Source organism: Lepidochelys olivacea (genome assembly GCF_965140295.1).
Source record: "Lepidochelys olivacea isolate rLepOli2 genome assembly, chromosome: 11".
Taxonomy (NCBI): Eukaryota; Metazoa; Chordata; order Testudines; family Cheloniidae; genus Lepidochelys; species Lepidochelys olivacea.
Window position 1 is genome coordinate 44,674,173 of NC_140421.1, and position 19,537 is coordinate 44,693,709.

The window sequence follows — 19,537 nt, forward strand, 5'->3', positions numbered from 1 at the left end:
TTACTGGGGAAGGAGCGAGGAGGTGGAGAGGTAACAGAAACAAGTTCATACAGTGCAGATTTTCATTTCTGTATAGCATAGATTTTCTCCCACCCCCCCATTTTTCTTTGGTAGCAAACATGATATGGTTCAGTGGTTTAGATAACTAGATTTTCTTGCAGTGGTTCTGGAATCTTCAGGCATTCTAATGTCTACAAAAATTTTATAAGTAGTACAAAGCATTTTAGTAAATGGACATCTTTTTAAAAATAGTCAATTAGATAGTAATGGTCAGATTTTCAAAAGTGCTCAGTGCCCACCTGATTTAGGTGCCCAGGTGGGAGAGTATGGTACTTGGCTCTTTTGAAAATCTGGCCCTATGGGTAATTCTGATTTTGGTTACACCAATGACAATCCAGAGTATCTCCACTGAAGTTGGAGGAGTTATTCTGGTTTGACACCAGTGTAAAAGAGATCTGAATCTGGCTTTAATTTCTTATGCTGTTTTTACCTAGTGGTAGCCATTCCTAGTTTCAAAATGACATTGTCATGGGCTCCAATAACTGATGACCATAGTAACTTTCTTTTTTCCTGAATGGGGCAGTGTGATGCTTAAGAAGCTGTAAAGGTGGGAAGCATTCTATCATGCATCCTCTTGTATTCAGGTGCTTGGAATAGAGCAAGCAGTCTCAGATTACAGAGCTGTTTTGCCAAGGATCTCTGCACTAATTTAAGAGGCCAACTTTCTTGTGCTAGTGTGGTCACTGAGAACTAGACATGTTTGAATTCTTGATCTATCACAATTGATTAAAGTTTTATGTACAACTGTTTATCAGATATGTGACCTTGGATTTGCTTTCTGCTAGCTGTCATAGGGTAAAAGAGATGGTAAGAGAAATAGGAGGAAGTTGATATCCAGTGTGATGGTACTCTATTCCCCCCACCCCCATTTCTTATGGGTAACAGTCAAAATATTCATCTCTGTTGGAAATTATATCAGAAAAACACATCCATAGTAAACCCTTCAATGCAGATTCTCTAGTACAAGGCAATACATTTCCTTTTTATCCTATTTTCATTAAAGGCCATTAGCCCTTTCCTTGGGGGACAGTGCAGCTTAAAAAATGAATGCTTTAAAATAGTTTTTCTAAAAAAAAATGAACCCAAATTACCATGCAATAATTTTTGCCTTTATACAAATTTCCACCTGTAAAGTAATTCACTGCATTGTTAATATGAATATCTTAGTGGAGCTGGGACAGGTTGATATTTTTAAAGATAATAAAGTTTGTTTTTAAATGTAGCGAAGACAGGCAATTCTGAAGGCCCTGATCAATCACTAAGAAGCTTTGTTGTAAAAAAATACTTCTGTAGAATACAAAGCAGGCTTTTCAGAACACTCAAGCATAAAAGAGGAAGGAAGAATGAGAGAGACATTACAAAAGCAGGCATAACTGGTTCATAACAAATACTGAAAAGATCCAGAACAAAAAGGAAATGCACACTGTTCTGTTTTCCTGCAGCTCCTTGCATATGCATTGATAAATGTGCATTCCAAGTCTGCTCTGTATTTATTTATTTTATTAAGCTGAAGTTCTTGTATTTCAGTCTGTAGTCTGGTGTTGTGTGTGTGTTTTGGTTTTTATTACAGCAGCAGTTGAAATGTGGTAGAGCTGAATGACTGCTTCTTGTGCTGTATCTTCCATGTGACTTCAGATATCAGCATCATCTTATTACAGGCCTTCTTTTCAGACCAACTGAACTCCTACATAAAAGCCATGGCCAGCAAAATTATATCCAATCAATTAATCAGGTCTGTAGAAGCATTTTTTTTAAAATGATGCAACTAAGCTTACAACTCTGCCTTTCAGACAGCTGTTATCACAACAGCAGCTGACATTCGCAGGCTTAATGTATGTCTTCAAGAGACAAAGTAAAGCTGGAAGATGAGGAGGAGGGTGCTGTCTGGGAGAGAAGTGTTTTCTGGTCCAGCTCCTCCCATTTACCCCTGTTTACTGCCACAGAGTCCAACATGGGCTTCAGTTTCACATTCATCTTCACTAGAGACTGGAGAAAGATTAAAAAAGGAAGAGAGACAAACAAATAAATACTGACAATATTTCTGATCCTCTGATCCAACACACAGGGAACAACTGGATGAAGGGAACCAGCTGGCTGCACCAGTATTGATAACCCCAAACATTCAAAAATCATGAGATTGGCTTAAAAATCAAGACATTTTAAAACAATACATTTTAGGTTCTTTTTATTTGTCTTCTGGGTTTGAGCTTTCAGGCTGTAGTCAGGTTACATTTTCAAACTTCTCTCCACAGTCATGAGGGCTAGAGACTTAGGGTGACATCCTCACCCCAACTCCAGCCTCTTTCTACTGCTACTTTACCCAGTACAAAGGCTCGAAAAGCCCTGTATGCAGATAAGGAAAATGGTTTCCAGTGTAGGCACTGGGGCAGACAGGCGTAAGACTTTCTCTCAAGGACCCTTTCACAATTCCCAGGTGTATGTAGGGGTATGTGTTGGGAGCAGGGCCGCAGCATGCAGTGCTGTGGAGATGCCAGACAGCAATGTGACCTGTAGAGTAACTTGGGAAGGCTGCTAAAGGCCTCTCCAGACCCTGGGGCAGCCCAGGATCAGAAGGGGGCATCTGCAGTTCCTGGAGCTGTGAGTTCTGTGCTGAGTCACTTAGGGTATGTTCTTAACTTGGGTTAGCTAACTGGTTAAAATAGCAGTGAAGACTTGGCCACTTGGCTTTTAACTGGGTTTAGCAGCTCTAGTTAAAGCCTGTAGGAGAGCCTGGGGTTGAACTCAAATTGCTAACAGGAGTAAAAAGTCAAGTTCCTGTGCCTTTACTGCTATTTAAACCTGGGTTAGAGAATGTGGGTTAGCTACCCTGGGGTAAGAACACACCTTTTTTGCTGGTTAGTCATACTGTAAGTGGCTCACAGATCAAAGGAATGGTTTGTGTGCACCCTACTGATCCTGGGGTGCTCCAGGGGCTAGAGGAGGGATGGGCAAACTACGGGCCGCATCCAGCCCATCAGACATTTTAATTCAGCCTTCGAGCTCCCACCAGGGAATGGGGTCTGGGGCTTGCCCTGCTCCAGCTTGGGAGCAGGGTTGGGAGCTTGCCCCGCTCCACGGGGCTCCCAGAAGCAGAGGCATATTTCCCCTCTGGCTCCTATGCATAGGGAGAGTCAGGGGGTTCTGCACACTCCCATGCCCCACGCACCGCCCCCACAGCTCCCACTGGCTGGGAGCTGCGGCCAATGGGAGCTGCAGGGGCGGCGCCTGTGGACAGGGAAGTGCTCTGAGTAGCCTGGCTGTGCTTTCACATAGGAGCCGGAGGGGGGAATGTTGCTGATTCTGGGAGCTGCTTGAGGTAAGCGCCACCCGGAGCCTGCACCTCTGACCTCCTCCTGTGCCCCAACCTTCTGCCCAGCCCTGATTCCCTCCTGCCCTCTGAACCCCTCGGTCTCAGCCCAGAGCATCCTTCCACACCCAAACTCCTCATCCCCAGCCCTACCCCAAAGCCCCCAGACAGAGCCGTCATCCCCCCCACACCCAAACATCCTGCCCCAGCTTGGAGCCCCCTCCTGCACCCTGAACTCATTTCTGGCCCCACCCCAGAGCCCGCACCCCCAGCTGGAGCCCTCACCCCCTCCTGCATCCCAACCCCCAATTTTGTGACCATTCATGGCCCGCCATACAATTTCCATATCTAGATATGGCCTTCTGGCCAAAAAGTTTGCCTGTTCCTGGGCTAGAGCCATACCCTTAGAAGTTCAGCATAGAATCTCACCCTGACTTTTTGTTTGAAATGAAAGCCAAGAGTCTCACATAATCACTTGTCTCCAGCAGCTGGGGCTCTAAGTAAAACACCAGATAGCATGAGAAACAGAGTAATATCATGCAAGTTGGCAACACAAATAGTTTAGACTTCCTTTACTCCTGTGGGTCATGCCATTGATATTGCTGGGGCTACTCAGAAGGGTAAGGGTTGCAGGATCAGTCCCTTGGTCACTGGTATCTATGAACAGGAGGCCTATTAGTTAAATGACAAGCTGCACAAAGTTAAAGAGTTCATGGGTTTCACATGAACGAGCCTCTGATCCCCTTGATAATGGTGAAGCTTAGATTTCACCTTATGTGTGTAAGCAATCCATTGCAGTCAGCAACTATCAGCACCTGCATGTGCTTTCCAAGGCTGGAGCCGCATCACCGCTCAGCTCAGTTTAGAAGTTCAGATAACACTCACGTAAGCTGCACATAGTCAAATAAAGAATGAATAATAAAGAATAAAGCCCCTCTGCCATGTACATTGGTCAAACTAGACAATCTCTACGTAAAAGAATAAATGGACACAAAAAAATAAAAACAAATATTCAGATGTCAAGAATTATAACATTCATAAACCAGTCGGAGAACACTTCAATCTCTCTGGTCACGCAATCACAGACATGAAGGTCGCTATCTTACAACAAAAAAACTTCAAATCCAGACTCCAGCGAGAAACTGCTGAATTGGAATTCATTTGCAAATTGGATACTATTAATTTAGGCTTAAATAGAGACTGGGAGTGGCTAAGTCATTATGCAAGGTAGCCTATTTCCCCTTGTCCCCCCCCCCCCCCCCCGACGTTCTGGTTAAACTTGGATTTAAACTTGGAGAGTGGTCAGTTTGGATGAGCTATTGCCAGCAGGAGAGTGAGTTTGTGTGTGTGTGTGTGTGTTTCCGGGGGTGGGGGGTGAGAAAGCCTGGATTTGGCCCACCTTGATTACCATGCACATTGTAGGGAGAGTGGTCACTTTGGATGAGCTATTACCAGCAGGAGAGTGAGTTTGTGTGTGTATGGGGGTGGGGGGGTGAGAAAACCTGGATTTGTGCTGGAAATGGTCCACCTTGATGGTCACTTTGGATGAGCTATTACCAGCAGGAGAGTGAGTTTGTGTGTGTGGTTTTTGGAGGGGGGTGAGAGAACCTGGATTTGTGCAGGAAATGGCCCACCTTGATTATCATACACATTGTGAAGAGAGTGGTCACTTTGGATGGGCTATTACCAGCAGGAGAGTGAGTTTGTGTTGGGTTGGGGGCGGAGGGTGAGAAAACCTGGATTTGTGCTGGAAATGGCCTAACTGGATGATCACTTTAGGTAAGCTATTACCAGCAGGACAGTGGGGTGGGAGGAGGTATTGTTTCATGGTCTCTGTGTATATATAATGTCTTCTGCAGTTTCCACAGTATGCATCCGATGAAGTGAGCTGTAGCTCACGAAAGCTCATGCTCAAATAAATTGGTTAGTCTCTAAGGTGCCACAAGTACTCCTTTTCTTTTTGCGAATACAGACTAACACGGCTGTTACTCTGAAAGTTACCAGAAAGGGTGCTGAGTTTTCTATCATCGAATTTGATGCTAAAAGAACTTATTGAATTGTTTGTGTCCTTTACTACTAAAACTCCAGACATGAATTCCTGGCACATGGACATTATTTAATAAAACACAGCTTGCAAAGGAAAAATACATTCACCCAACTAAGCATAAGCCCTACTGGAGCCCTACATCCAATTGGTGCAGGCATAAGCCTATGGAAAGAGACAGGGTCTTGCCCTGCACTCCAACAGTTAATAAATTAGCTCTGTCAGACCAGTGAGGTAGGTTCCAGAGTTGAGGAGCCTCTGCTAAGAGCACTTAGCTAACAGCTCCCAGACAGCTTAAATCTCAGGAGGACTGTTTCCTTAAGGGTCCCCAGAGCAGTGTGGCTTGGGAGAGAAGACCTATCTCGGGTAATCCAATATGCTGTGTAAATCAAACTCAGCATCTCACCCAAAGCCAAATTGAGTCAGGGAAAGAATGGCACCTACTGAATCATAAATACCATTTTCTGCAGGTCCTAGGATTTTCATTGGAGGCTCCTATCCAAATATTGACCAGTTCCGACCTTGTTTAATGTATCAGCTTTGACAAGATTGCAGCCCAAGGAAGTATGACTGCAGGTCTAATATTTATAAAGCAAGCTATGCAATAAGACCACAAAAATTGAGACGTATAAAATTCTGACATGCTCAAAATAAAACAATGTTTACTCTGCTTTGGAATCCACTGATTTCTAATTACTCATTTTTATTGTGTAGGAACTTCCTGATTTTGGAAGGGAGAGTTAGCGACCAGGAAGCCATAGAGAGAAATTCAGATGAGGTATAAGTATGTGATGCTCCACTAAAGTTGATGGTGTCACAACAGAGCTGAACTGGACCCTGAGTTTTGCTGATGTGGCTTTCATAAGAGAAGAATACATGGGCCAAAGGTGAACCATTTATCCAAAACTCTGACTATTTTGAGGTCAGAGGAAAATGGGACCTACAGCTGAGCCACCCACAGCTTTAGACTGACAGAAGATGTTCTGCAAAACCAAAATCATCCTTTGGTTTGCTATCTCTGCATACAGGCTAGTACTGAAAAACAAAACTCTCTTGCTAAAAGAAGTCTGTTTTCTGGAGCCTTGCTACAGAAGATGAAGGATAACAGCTTGAATAGCTTCCAGAAGCCTCTTTATGGAGTTGTGTGAGAACTTTGCTTTGTTTCAGCTTCTGTTGTCAGATCCAAAACAGTTAAGTGCACCACAAGAGGAGGCTACAGGTGTAGAAAAAGACTGTGCTCTCCCCATGATGGGTAGCCCACAAGGGACAAGCACGGCCCCCAAAGTCCTGGCTGGGAAGATGTGTGGCTAGGGCAGCTAGAAGATGCACTTAATCATTGTGTTCCTTTGAGACTTCTGCCAGTGCAGTTTTCTGAAGCCTACCAATATCATTTACAGCTGCTCTCCAAAGAAATTTCCAAAGGAGCATGGTGAAGAAAACAGTGCCTGCCCTCACTAGGGAATGAATCCACCTGGATGTAGTGACCCCCAATGATGCAGGAGGAGCAAACTGAGGAGTAGTGATCTGGCACACAAAATATATTCAACATCCTTTGAACTGAACAGTTATTAAAGTTTCCTTCGGGTGATAGCAAAACGTTCTGTACATTACCAAAAATAATGCAGCAATATCTATTTCTAATAAAGTTATGGCTGAGTGGATTCATAAAACAAACTTCTTTTTATTGATAAAAATGACCCATATGCTATAATAAAGAAAAAGTATATTATACATGTAAGTGCTTTGTAGCAAAGTGTGCTCTGATCAGAGTTAAAATTGTTCTTCTTGTCAAAGGGAAGAAATGTAACAGAGATTGGAAATCTATTGAAATAGCTCAACTGACGTGCTGCTACAGTTTCTAGGCAAACTGATAGTCCATCTGTTCATAATAACTTAATAAAACCAAGGAATCAGTATATTCCTTTTTCCATGAGAAGGTGACTTACTGTTTCATAAATGCCAATGTAATGTTTTATTTGGTTCTGCAATTCCTGGTTTTGCTCTTGATCCCACATATTTTAACAGTTTGTGCAAAATATGAGATTACTCTACCCCTTTCCTTTCAACATTTGTTTTGAGGAGTGATCAATGCCTTCTGCCTTGCCGTTAAATAGATTTTGAAAAACTCGTTAATCCATATCAGTGTCATATCCTTATTTAGGTCTTTACATTTATCCTCAGCTGGGAATTCTGCAGGTAACTGTGATTCTGTTGTGTTCAACGCTTAAAAGTGTTTCATCCATCATCATTTTGAGTCCTTTTCTGATGCAATATAGTTTGTTCTTTGTCTTTCTTGAAAACTGAATGGCTGTTAAATTATCCATTTATCTTCTTTCAGATCTGCTGTACTCACTCTGTTGGTTGTCTTTTCTACCTTATTTGCCAACTTTTCAATCCATTTCCCCTGCTCTGAATATGCATCTTCATTCACCACTCATTCCTTTTCCTTGTAGTGGCCAGCTAATTCTGTCATCTTTTTATTTGAAAATTGTGTAATTGCACAAATAGTTCACCACCTTTTTTTTAGGTGATGTTGAAACACCTCTGAACTCAATGTGTGAAATCTGGCTCCACTGAAGTCAATGGCAGATCTCCCAGTGACTTCATTGGGACTAGTATTTCACCCAATACTCTTTCACCTATTCAGTCCTTCTCTCAAAAGCAGCTGTTGACTTGTCATTTCAGCAGAGGACTGGATGGGGTTCCTTTGTGGCCTGTCAATAATACTGCCCTATTGGCTATATGGTTGCTTAAGGAGCAACATGAAGCACTCCGTCCCTCGAAGGGCTGAGTGTACTGTCTCTCCCTCCTCCAGATAGTCTGGGAAAGCTTGCGTATTCTTACACTGCCACTGATAGTGTAACATGCCACTTCTTTGATCTAGTTGTCCTTCAATAACCCCATTAAAATCACATATTTACAACAAAATACCACCTAAGAGACCGGGGGAAGGAAAGTCAGAAGGAGACACTGAAATCTTTTTGTGTCAGTTGTAAAAAACATTTGTGGATTCTTAGACACCACAATTGATGCATAACAGTGTAGATGGATACAGTGTTGGGCAGGCAACTCTTCTTCACCAGACCCTTCAAAAATTGTGCCTCTAGCACCATACTTCCCATAGTCATTGTTCACAGTCAACTTATTCCTTTGATTTTTTTTCTGGTTTCCCATCTGTAGTGTTCCATGTTGAACCTGAACTGCACTCCTTCACCTCTTTTCTATCCACCAGAATTGAAACAGTAGAAATAAACATCTTATTCTTAGCTTAGGAGAATGAGGTTGGGAAGATACTCCAACAATGTCCATTCCACTACTAGAACTTGGAAAATGGACAAGCGCCTTAAAAATCAGATGGGCGTCCTGAAAATTCAAGAGATACTGGACTGGTTTGAGTTTGTCGCTGGTAGAAATATTCTTAGGCAACTTCTCCAACAAAAACACTCTGAGGCTGACCATGTACTTCTGCTCCTGTTTAAGGACCACAGAAGCCCCCTTTCCAGTTGCCCCTTTCCCTGTGGAAGCCCCTACCCACAACTTGATCCCTAGCTACTAAACCCTCTGGCACAGCCACCTAGTGTAATTAGCCAGATCTAGTTTTTCCTAAGGCAGACTTTTCTGTGAGCATAGCAGACATTGCTGCAGCTGCTGCTCTGCCTTGAAAGGTTTTAGCAGTCGTGCCCCATGGATGTCAACTTTTGCAGCAGAAAATGAAACGGTCACTTAATCTGCCACCATCTATGCCAGACCTTGTCTATAGTGTGTCACATACTGCATACTGAGACTATATACCTTAATCATCTGTGTCAGTCCTCAACTTAACTGTCACAAATGAATGTTTCCAAATACCTGGTTTTCTGTGGTATTCTGTAGCACCTATCAGAAGTTTTAGAAAGATATCCTTTTCTGCCTTCACTAGGGAATAATCCAGTTCAGAAGCCTGTACTTAGGTAAAACTTAGTTCAATGAAAATTGGCCAGCGTTGATCAAATGATTCATTTGAATACATTTTCTGAAGGATCTAGCCCTTTTTCTGTTTACAAACAGATTTTGATTTTCATTCATTCATTTGCTTTTAAAAAATTTGTGAGCACATTTCAGGCAATGGATTATTCCCAAACTGTGACTGTAGCCTATTCGCTATCATTATTTGTGAGGTTTACCTGACTGACTAAGTCACATGAGAGTGTTTTTCCTCACTAATTGGATGATTGAACCTTTTTAAGTAGGAAAAAAAAAACAACAAAAATGGTGAGCACTCTTCTTTATGTACAAATAGCCTTGGTCACTAGCAAATGTGGGTAGGGGTACAAAGAAACATTCATACAAACAAAAAACCCTTCACACACACACACACACACACACACACATGTTCATGAGACATGAATATAAGAGACAGAAACATGATTTCAACCAAAAAGCTGGTTGGAACTTAAATGTATGTTCATGAACACAGTTTTGGCTGCATATAACCAGCTTTTAGATTTTACCTTAGTAAGGAATTCAAGGCTGGGCCCTATGTTTGTAAGCTTCTTTTAAACCATCCCATACAATAAATTCTAGACAGAAGCACACTTTGGAAGGAGATATCCAAATCCTGAACTCATTTTTTTCCCCCGTCAAAACTTTCACTGAATTCAATGGGCATTGTAGCTGAGTAAAGGCTGAGTCAGGATTTAGCACCATGTCTGTGATCCTTAAGCTTCCCTTCCTGTGAAGGGCACAAAGGCCTAGATCTACAAAGGGACTCGTAAGTTGCAATGTCTAATTTCTGGGTACCTAGAAAAATCACAGGAACAACAGTGCAATCCACAAAGCCTGAGTTAGGTGTCGAGGCTCCCTGTACAATGTGCGGGGACAGATCGGCAGCTCAGAATGTGATCCATAAAAGCCAACGTGCTAGGCAAGGAGCCACCTAAACGAGCCCATGAGTGACGCTGATAAGGGTGAGTGTGTGTGCGCCATAAGCCCTGCTCTTCTCATATATAGGTGCTGAGGGAGGTGCTTATCTCTGCTAGCAGTCCACAGCTAGGAACCCCTCTCTGGGAGCCAGGTGACTTAGGTGCCTAAGTCATTTCTTGTGAGAAGGTGTTAGGTGCCTGCCTCAATCCACACACAACTGCCAGAGGAGTTAATGGGATGGGCATAGATAACTCCTGCCTGCTAATACTGGGGGACACACAATGTAAAAGGGGAGAGCACATGACAGCCCCACAGTGTTGCTTGTGGGAGGAACTTCCAGCCCCACCTCCTTGGGCCAGGGCAGCCAATCCCGCCGGCTCATAGGGAGCTGGGGCACAGGAGTGGGGAGCATGTGCCTCTGGGCCCAGCCCAGCCCCGGGGAGACTCACAGCACCAGTGTCTCCTTCGAGCTTGTGGACACTTCAGCAGGGGAGGCATGGGATATGGGCAATGCCTCTACTTCCAGCTGAGCAGGGCCAGGGAACCTGCTCCTGGTGCCTTCTCCAATGACCCCCAACCCTGCTCCCAGCCCGGGGACCACCGAGCTCTCCTCACCCCAGCAGAGTTATCTGCGGCGAGGAAGGGCTCTGTCTTTCTCCCGCTTCGTCTTCCCTGACACGATTCTGGCTCGCTCGGCTGCTTTCCCTGGCAGCTGAGCCCAGGCAGGGAGCAGAGGGGATGGGAAGCAGCTGTTTCTCACGTCTGCTATGGGTGGCTGCCTCTGCGGTTTGGTAGCTGCTGAGAAAGGGCCTAGCTGGGAAGGTGATGGTGGCCCGTCCCCTCTGCTCCCCACCTGGGCCCAGCTGCTGTGGACAGGATCTGAGGAAGCTGGACAGGTGCTGGGGACCGGGGGCCCTCTGCCTGTTCCCAGCAGCCAGGCCTTGGTGAGGATTGGAGGGGCCAGGCTGCTGCCACCTCCCCAGCCAGCAGGCTCTCTGACCCCACATGTCCCCCCAATGCAGCATATATGGGGGTGTGCAAGTACCTATGCCAACATTATAACTTTATCCAGTGGTTAGAGCACTCTCCTGAGAGGTGGGAGACCCCTGTTCAAATCCTTTGTTCCACTCAGGCAGAAGGGGTGAAACAAACCCAGGCCTCCTTCAGCACAGGTGAGTGTTCTGACCACTGGGCTAAAAGTTGTAAGTGCTGCTGCTTCAATGGGACCCAATGCAGCAGCCACTTAGCATACCTAAAACTGGGATTTAAGTGTCTAAGTACCTTTTGTGAATATGAGCCAAACTCTCTTTATTTTGTCTCGCTCTAATGGAATAGCGAAAGGTCACTCTGCACCCCCTTATATTTATAATAGTAACTTAAACTTTTGGTCCAAGTAATTTAACAAAGTGATTGCCTATGATGGGATGCCTAACCCCACACAGGTGATGAAAAGGTGAACATGGGATAGGGAGGCCAATGCTGCTTGCATCTGGAGGCTGTGGTTGGCCTAATTAATGATGAAACCCAGCTGGGGAGGGGCTGGATAGACAGAGGAAGGTTAGACCAGAAGGGGGCTACAGGGAGAACCTCTGTAGTCACTTTAATAGGGAGTAAAGAGACCTGTAGGGAAAAGGAAAGCTTTTGCGGGATAAGTGGCAAGGCTGGGTAGGAAGAAGTCCGGTAGAGTGAACCTTGACTGCCTGTCTTAGGGTCTCTGGACTGGAATCCCATGTAGAGGGTGGGTCTGTGTTCCCTTACCAGCCACCGTGGAAGATGGCATAAATCTCCTGACAAAAAGGGATACAGACTTGTGAGAGCCCTGAGTAAAAGGATGACTGGGCCACTAGGCTCAGATGGAGAGATTGGACACTTGTTTCTATTATCCTAAAAGGAGAGAGATTTTTTAAAGTGACTTGACTGGAGGGCCACATCAAAAGAAGCCACAGACCAGATGGTGCAACACAGGACAGACCTGCTATGCCGGACCCAGCTGTGAGGGGGTGCTGTAGCGGTGAGTCCTCCCCTCTACAGTGCTGTGATCTTTTGAGATTTCTGTCTGTTCTCCCTGTGGGTCATCGAAGCATTACTACTGCTAGAAGCCTTTGCCTTTGATCCACTTTTGATATGAATTGAATAAGTCAGAGGATTGTAGCAGTGACATAATTTTATAGATATCACTCCATAGACAATGTAATTACAGGGTCAGATATGATCTGCTGTTTAATGAGGATTAGCAATATAGGGATTTCAAAGTATATGGAGGAAGCAAACTGATTTCTTCCTTGGTGTGTGAAGAATACTGTATGATAAAGAAGCAGGGACTCCTATTGTCCCTCAACATGAAGTCTAAAACACTGAAAATGTTTGGTGATGGAACAGACAGATTTCCCCGCCCCCCACCCCAACACACACAAACTTTTTCCATGGAGCTGTAGAAATTAATTTCTATTGAGCATTAAACTTTGCAGCTTCTGGCACCCAAAAGAGTCTTGACTAAAACTGAAATAAGCAGCCATCCATGGTGCCGAAGGAGAAACACGCAGATGTGGACTTCATCTTCCACAAAGACATCTCCCTTAAATGTAAAATAGCTACTGTCACTTTGTCACCGACTACCTGACTAAGTATTTATACACACAGAAGCAGAGTTTGACCTTAGGCCTTGCTATTCATGATGTTACTGTCTCAGTCCAACAGTGCAATCAGAAGCAGGAGTATTTCTGTTAGCATCTTTTGTTTGAAGCCAAATCTTTAATGTTTGTGAAGATATCTGATCAGATTTATATTTTTCTATATCTGAGCCTCATATAGACGACTGTAATCTAGTCTTAGTTAGGGAAATCAAACCTTTGAGATCAACCCTGCCCTAGGTGCATGCACAATGCAACTGCCATCTAGAAGAGGATCCTTGTGCTGTTGAAACATGAACACCACTTGCATGGAGGCTTTGAGTGCCTCAAGATCTGTGAAATGCAAATTAATCTGTCTTAAATGCTTCACAAATGCTGAATAATTCTTGTTACAGGGAAAACTGTGTACATGTGTGTCCAATATCTACTGGAACTGTAAAACTGCACCCCAAGTGCATCTAACAGTTAGCATACCCAGTGACTTTATGTTCAGTGTGATGCCCCAGATTTTTCTGCTTTAGACAGATCTGTTTCTCTCCTCTTCTGAAGAGTATGTCCTAGCCAGAACAGTGGAGGTAATACTACTTTATTTATACTCGATACTGAGCCTGTATCAGGAAGCTTTTTCCTTGTAGAATATTTCAAGCCAAGTTTTTGGAATTACTAAATTAAGCTAAAAGAAAAGGAGTACTTGTGGCACCTTAGAGACTAACGAATTAAGCTACTAAGTTTGATCACCTATTTTTCTATTTGAGTGCTTCCCATGATAATTCTTAATGAAGAACAAACATTGGGCATTAAAGCATAATAAACGTCTGATCACTACAAGCATTGGAATTGGAAAGTTTCAAATCTTGTGTATGTTTTAGAACTTAAAACAACACTGGCTAACAATTAAACCAAATAACCAAAAAATTTTAAAAATGCCCATATAACCAACTTTGAAATATTTTGATTTTTTTTATGCTTTCTAAAGGCAAATTTGAACTTGTTAGTTTTTCTTTGTATTATTAAACTAGGCGCCTGGTAGGATATAACACTAAGGTCTTAGTTTTAAAAAATGTACATGCACAACTGCATGTGCAAAAATGTTAGTGTGGTTGTGTGCCTTATTGGCATAAACAACTTTGATGTTTGCATATTCAGTTATGTATCTCAGTGCCAATATGGGTACACATACACCTCACTTGATCCACAATCACAAATTAAGAATGCAAAATTGCACACTATTTCTGAAAGTCCTAAAAAACAGTCCCTGTCCCCAATAAAAACAGCCATCAGTCTTTTCCACTGAATGGAGATATTTAACTAATGACAGGTCCAAACAGCCTGAGTAATTAATATAATACTCTTAAGCATCTAAATTGAGAACACCTATATGGTAGACTTCTAGTTTCTCATTTAAAGTTTTGGAAAATGATATACCAGAACACTTCGGATTTATGTTCTGTCATTATGTAACCACACATGTTATAAATTCTTATCAAACAACAGATATTTGATTGAAATCGAGCTCACTGCAGGAGAAATTGATTCATATGGGTTAAGGCCTTGCTAAATGAAGTTCCAAGTATTATTTCAATTTTAGCTTCCTCACCCACTGGCTCCAGTAATCTCCCTTCCCCGGAAACAACCAATGTATTTAGGGCAAAAAAGTAATTAATCTCTATGGAACCTATTATGAGAGGTCATAGCTAACTGCAGTTTTACACACCTTTTGCAGTAGTTCATTTAGGTGGATTACTCCTCGTCTTTGATCTCTTGGATCATGGGAAAGTCAAAGGCAGCGAACAAAACCCTCACAAGAAAAACACTTATAGGTGACTGAAACTGGCCTCTGCAGTGCAACAGTATAGGTGGCATTACTGGGCAGATAGGGAACAGAGCTGAAAATGCACTGCACTCCAGCAACCCTTGACTAGTGAATTGATCCATTAGGGATGGCCCTAGCCACCATAATAGTTTAGAGCAGCCTAAGGATCAAGGGGGAGGGCTACATTAGCAGGAGCTAGACCTGGTGAGTGGGCTTGTCTGTTTACATTTTTAATAATTGATACGAAAACACTTCAGATTTAGACTTTGAAAGTGTCTGTTTCTGCTTTTTCTTTCTCATCTTGGTTTCCTTTAACTGAAGCTTTGGAGGAACGTACAGTAGCATTATTACATTTATCTGAAGTTTATCAGCATGACTTGCAGGACTTTTACTGCAGGTCTTACTAAAGGTAAACTCTCCTCTGACTTCAGTGGGGAAATGGCTACATGCATATATCCTTGATTACTGTTTGGATTAATGTACAAAAATGGCAATACTAGATATAAAATTCTACACTTATTCAAACCATTAACTTCTAAACTATATACCAGTGCATTATATAAGCATTGCTCAGGTTTTGCTAATTCTTATTGTCCACCAATACTCCATCTCTTCATGCTTCATTCACAAGTCTATCTATAAATGGGGCCATTGTATCCCATGATACGTACAATTTGTTACAAAGGTTAAAATTAAAAGAGAAATTTATACGGAAGAGGTAAAACCCCTGAACTTGAAATATTTGTAGTGCATATAGTGCCAGCCCTAAAAAAGGTTTCTTACTATCTGTAAACAGAGAATTTACAGTGCCTCTGTGCATCATTGATGCAATGAGTATATTGAGGTTTGATTAAGTTGGATATGGAAATTAAAACTTGGCTTTATATTCAAGAGGGTAGCTCACACAGTGTGATCCTGTGACATCCAGTTTTCTGTTTACCCCTAAGGCTGGTGCTGCAATGACTTCAAGGTTTGATGGTGTCTCTTTTTTTAAGTTGTTGAGCAGCAGGCTAATAGCTGCACAGCATGATGCAAAGACAGCAGAAAACAGGGGAATCAGATGTGAATATATTCCCCACAGATCTCCTGCTAGGATGGAGCTAACTAACCAGTGCTTTAGTGTTCAGATCTAGTCTACTCACACAGAGGCTGCTTTGATTCTCTGCCCACCCTGCCTTATTGTACTCTTTCTGATTAAAGACACTGTCACAAATAAATCATGACTTCTGGCATAAGAACTTGGATTCCTAATGAGGTTGTCATGTTTGGGAAAATAAGACTAACAAAAAATAAGTTTTCTTTCCATGTCTGTTTTCCCCCCTTACTTATCTTTATATAAAGGTTGGATTACTAATTGTAAAGACTGTTTTGTTAATGCCCATTTTTCACTTATTTGGAAGCTGCCTGCTCATGTGCCTCCACTTTTCCCCTCCACTTTAGCAGCTACTAGTGACATGTGGCCCAAAATAAGAAGACAAATTCCTAAAACAGTATTTTTCTTATGTATAAGAGCTAAATCGCACAATTACATGTCCAAGCAATGGAGTTTGTGTAAACAGACTGGAAAAGCTATTAAACGCCCATCCTTCATTCTGTGTACGCTCAAGTGCCTGTTGAAGTCACAGGGAATTCTGGGAGCACAAGGCTGTGCAGGAGGAGATCACAACTCTCACACAGATTTCAAAGTGAATAGTTGGCATTCTGGTAACATACAGTACGTCCTCTTTAATGCCTCATTGGATATTAATTTTTGAATGTATCTGTTCCCCATATTTTGTGCATTGATGGCCAAATCCAGAAAACTATTCAGGCAAAATCCCCTCTGACTTCCATGGGAGGCTAGCCTGAGACCAAGTGAAGGGTTTGGTGCTGAGTTTGGCTGACAAAGAGGTGTCAAAGGTGTTGACTCGGTGACTTGTGGTTGAGATTGTTAAAAGCATTACTGTCCATCTTTAGCCATTGTTGCATAGCTGTGCCTTGTATTAAAAACAGAACTAAAATAGTGAATTGTATGTTCCATGCAGGCCAAATTCTGGATCGGTTCTAGCCCATTTACTGTTTATGAAGTGTCATGTATAGGCAAGGCTTGCTTGTACCTCTGCGTGCAAGTAGAGATAACGTACTGGCTTTAAATGTCTGGATTAAACTGGAAGATTCTGCTCCTGTGCAGCCCCTAACATAGACATTTTATAAGCACCTGATTTGTACCAGGAACTCAAGTAATCTCTGGGTGCCTGACCGTAGGAGCACATTGTGGATCAGACAACATACTTGCTGAAATAAGGACCGTATCTCCAGTGACATCAGAGGCCCTGGCCTGGAATGCCCCTCCAAAGCTTCTGTCACACACTCTGAGCTTGAAGAACAGCCAGAACTAGAGCCGTGTGCTTTCCCTTGAGCCACAGCTGTTCAGGTCTGGGCCTATATGCAATGCCGAGCCAGAATTATCCATTGAATAAACCATTTTGCACAGGATAGCCCTGTTACAATGTTGATGTTCTCATATATGTCAGGCAGAACGATGAAGAAGATCCTTGCCCTTGAAGCTTTTGAATTTAAAGAGAAATTATATTTACAACAATCATCTAATCTTTTCTTCAGTAAATTCTAAAGTTTTCTGTTTTCAGCTGAGAATTTTGAGTAAAGTTGAAGGAAGCAAGTTAAAGGCGTTTCATGAATAAGTGCAGTGATTTAAAGATTCAGACCGCTTCTAAGGCTGTTATATAATCTACCTCTCCCTCTTGGAGATGCAGGACCAGTGTTCTGACTCTACAATTGCAGAAGTAAAAAAGTACCTGATATAGAGGCATGCAGATGCTATCAATCCATTCCAACTGCAACCTGGGTAGTTCATCTTTCCTGTTCCGATCAAAAATAGCCTGAATGGAGACAGGGGGAAAAGTGTTTTTTTCTTTATTACGCTAGCATATTTTACAGGTGCTTTATCCAGCACTTTGGAACTATGGTCAAACTGTTACAAACTGAACAATTCATTACAAAAATCAGTGTTTACAGTCTTCCTAGCCCTTTGTCTAGGATGAAAAATCAACTGTTTTTATTTTCAGCTCTGTTTATGAAATTTGTAAGTTGAATGTGACTGTTTATCTAATAGTATCCTAGTGGAAACCGAAGATGGGATCCCAAAAGCTCACTTAAAGAAGAGAGAGAGTAGAATTTTTTGTGGGATTTTGAAAATTTTAACCTGGACTCTTAAGTAATGTAGGTATTTCTGAAAATCCCATTCTTTTTTCCATGTAGTCTGTTTTGTAAGCTTACTGCAAGAAAATTATCTTGTTTGGACAGTCACAGGATACCACTTTGTCTTCCTGATCAATCAACTTCTCTAGATTCACTAGCAGTATCCACATGTTTATTTCTTTTAGGTGACCTGTGTTATGGCTGAATCGTTAAACATTTCGGTTACTGCTACTGTAGCTTTTTAGGAACTCCCATTATTCAAATTGTAACACTCTGATTTTGGCCCTTATCCCTCAGACTTTACACTTTGTATACTCCATAATTAGTTCTAAGGAGGACTGATTTAAATCAAACCTGATTAAAACACAAATTTTTAATCATGATTTAAATCAGCAAGGAGGTAACCTTGATTTAAATCATTGATTTTAATTGTCCTGCATTTGTACTTTTTGGCTCTTTTCCTAAAGAGAGGTTGGTTGATATTAGTTGATAATTAAAGCTCATTGATTTACAGCTAAATATAGCCTTCACACTAAATTTGGTGCATCTTTTTGCTCATGAGGATGATACAGTATATATACTTATTAAAGCAATTATATACCTTAATTTAAACTTATTCATTGCTTAATTTCTACATTTTTATTATATTAGAAAATGGTGAATGATGCATTTCTCATTTACCAGATTAAAATTTTACTTGTGATTTGTGTCAAGCTCTACTTGGATGGAAATTCAAATGCAATTAAAAATCCACAAAACCAGCAGTTTGTTTTTTAATTGAACAAACCTACCTTAAGTGCTGGATACACAAGAAAAGAAAAAAATGATCAAAACATGTTTTGCATTTAAAACTGTTTCCTTAAACAAAGGATGTATTGTGTGTAGTTAATGAATTGATGTGATTATTTCTGGTCATCATATGGTTTAAGACTTTAGAACTCCTCTATCCTCACACCTAGTTTTTTATTAATAAATTGGAAGAGTAAAACAAGCTTCCCTCCCCCGACCCCTTCAACTCCCAGTTGATTTCTTAACTTTGAATGAACTAGTTATGGGACTGAATTTGTTGAACAAACTGAACTGAAGAAAGTATCTGCTCTCTCTGCACTGGCAGAAGAGGCTACTGCTATCAAAAGTTGGTTTAGCAATTCAACAAACTTTGGTTTTAGGTCCCTAGCCAGTGATTTCCACCAGACGAATGGTTTGATTTTTAAAGAAAGTTGGCAGCATGCATGTACTACTTAATATTGTTTGTATTTAATTTAAATGACTTTAATAGATGTTTGCAGAGTTGTAGCCATGTTGGTCCCAAGATATCAGAGACATACCGTGGGTGAGGTAATAGATTTTATTAGACAGACTTCTATTGGTGAGAAGCTACACAGAGCTCTTCAGGTCTAGGAAAGGCACTAAGAGTGTCAAAGTTAAATACAAGATTGAACAGATAGTTTAGCATACGTCGTTAGATATTACCTCCCCCACCTGGTTTCTTTAATAGAAGCAGTAAGTTTGGCCTTTAATATAGACTGTTTTAAATAGGTTTATTTTTAAAAATAAGCCTGTACTTTTATTTAACATCAGGG

The 19,537-nt window shown here is 41.8% G+C and overlaps 1 protein-coding gene across 1 annotated transcript in view; it reads right to left on the reverse strand.

Annotated features, from left to right (window-relative positions):
* Nucleotides 1-1,798: 1,798 nt before the first annotated feature.
* PDE11A (phosphodiesterase 11A) overlaps nucleotides 1,799-19,537 on the reverse strand; it is a 216,051-nt gene continuing 198,312 nt past the window's right edge. Inside the window, exons 19-20 of the mRNA XM_084643060.1 lie at nucleotides 17,552-17,635; nucleotides 1,799-2,046 (exon numbers count right to left, since the gene is read on the reverse strand). Coding sequence (XP_084499186.1) covers nucleotides 1,888-2,046; nucleotides 17,552-17,635 — 243 coding nt within the window. The 3' untranslated portion in view covers nucleotides 1,799-1,887. The remainder of the gene's footprint in view (nucleotides 2,047-17,551; nucleotides 17,636-19,537) is intronic.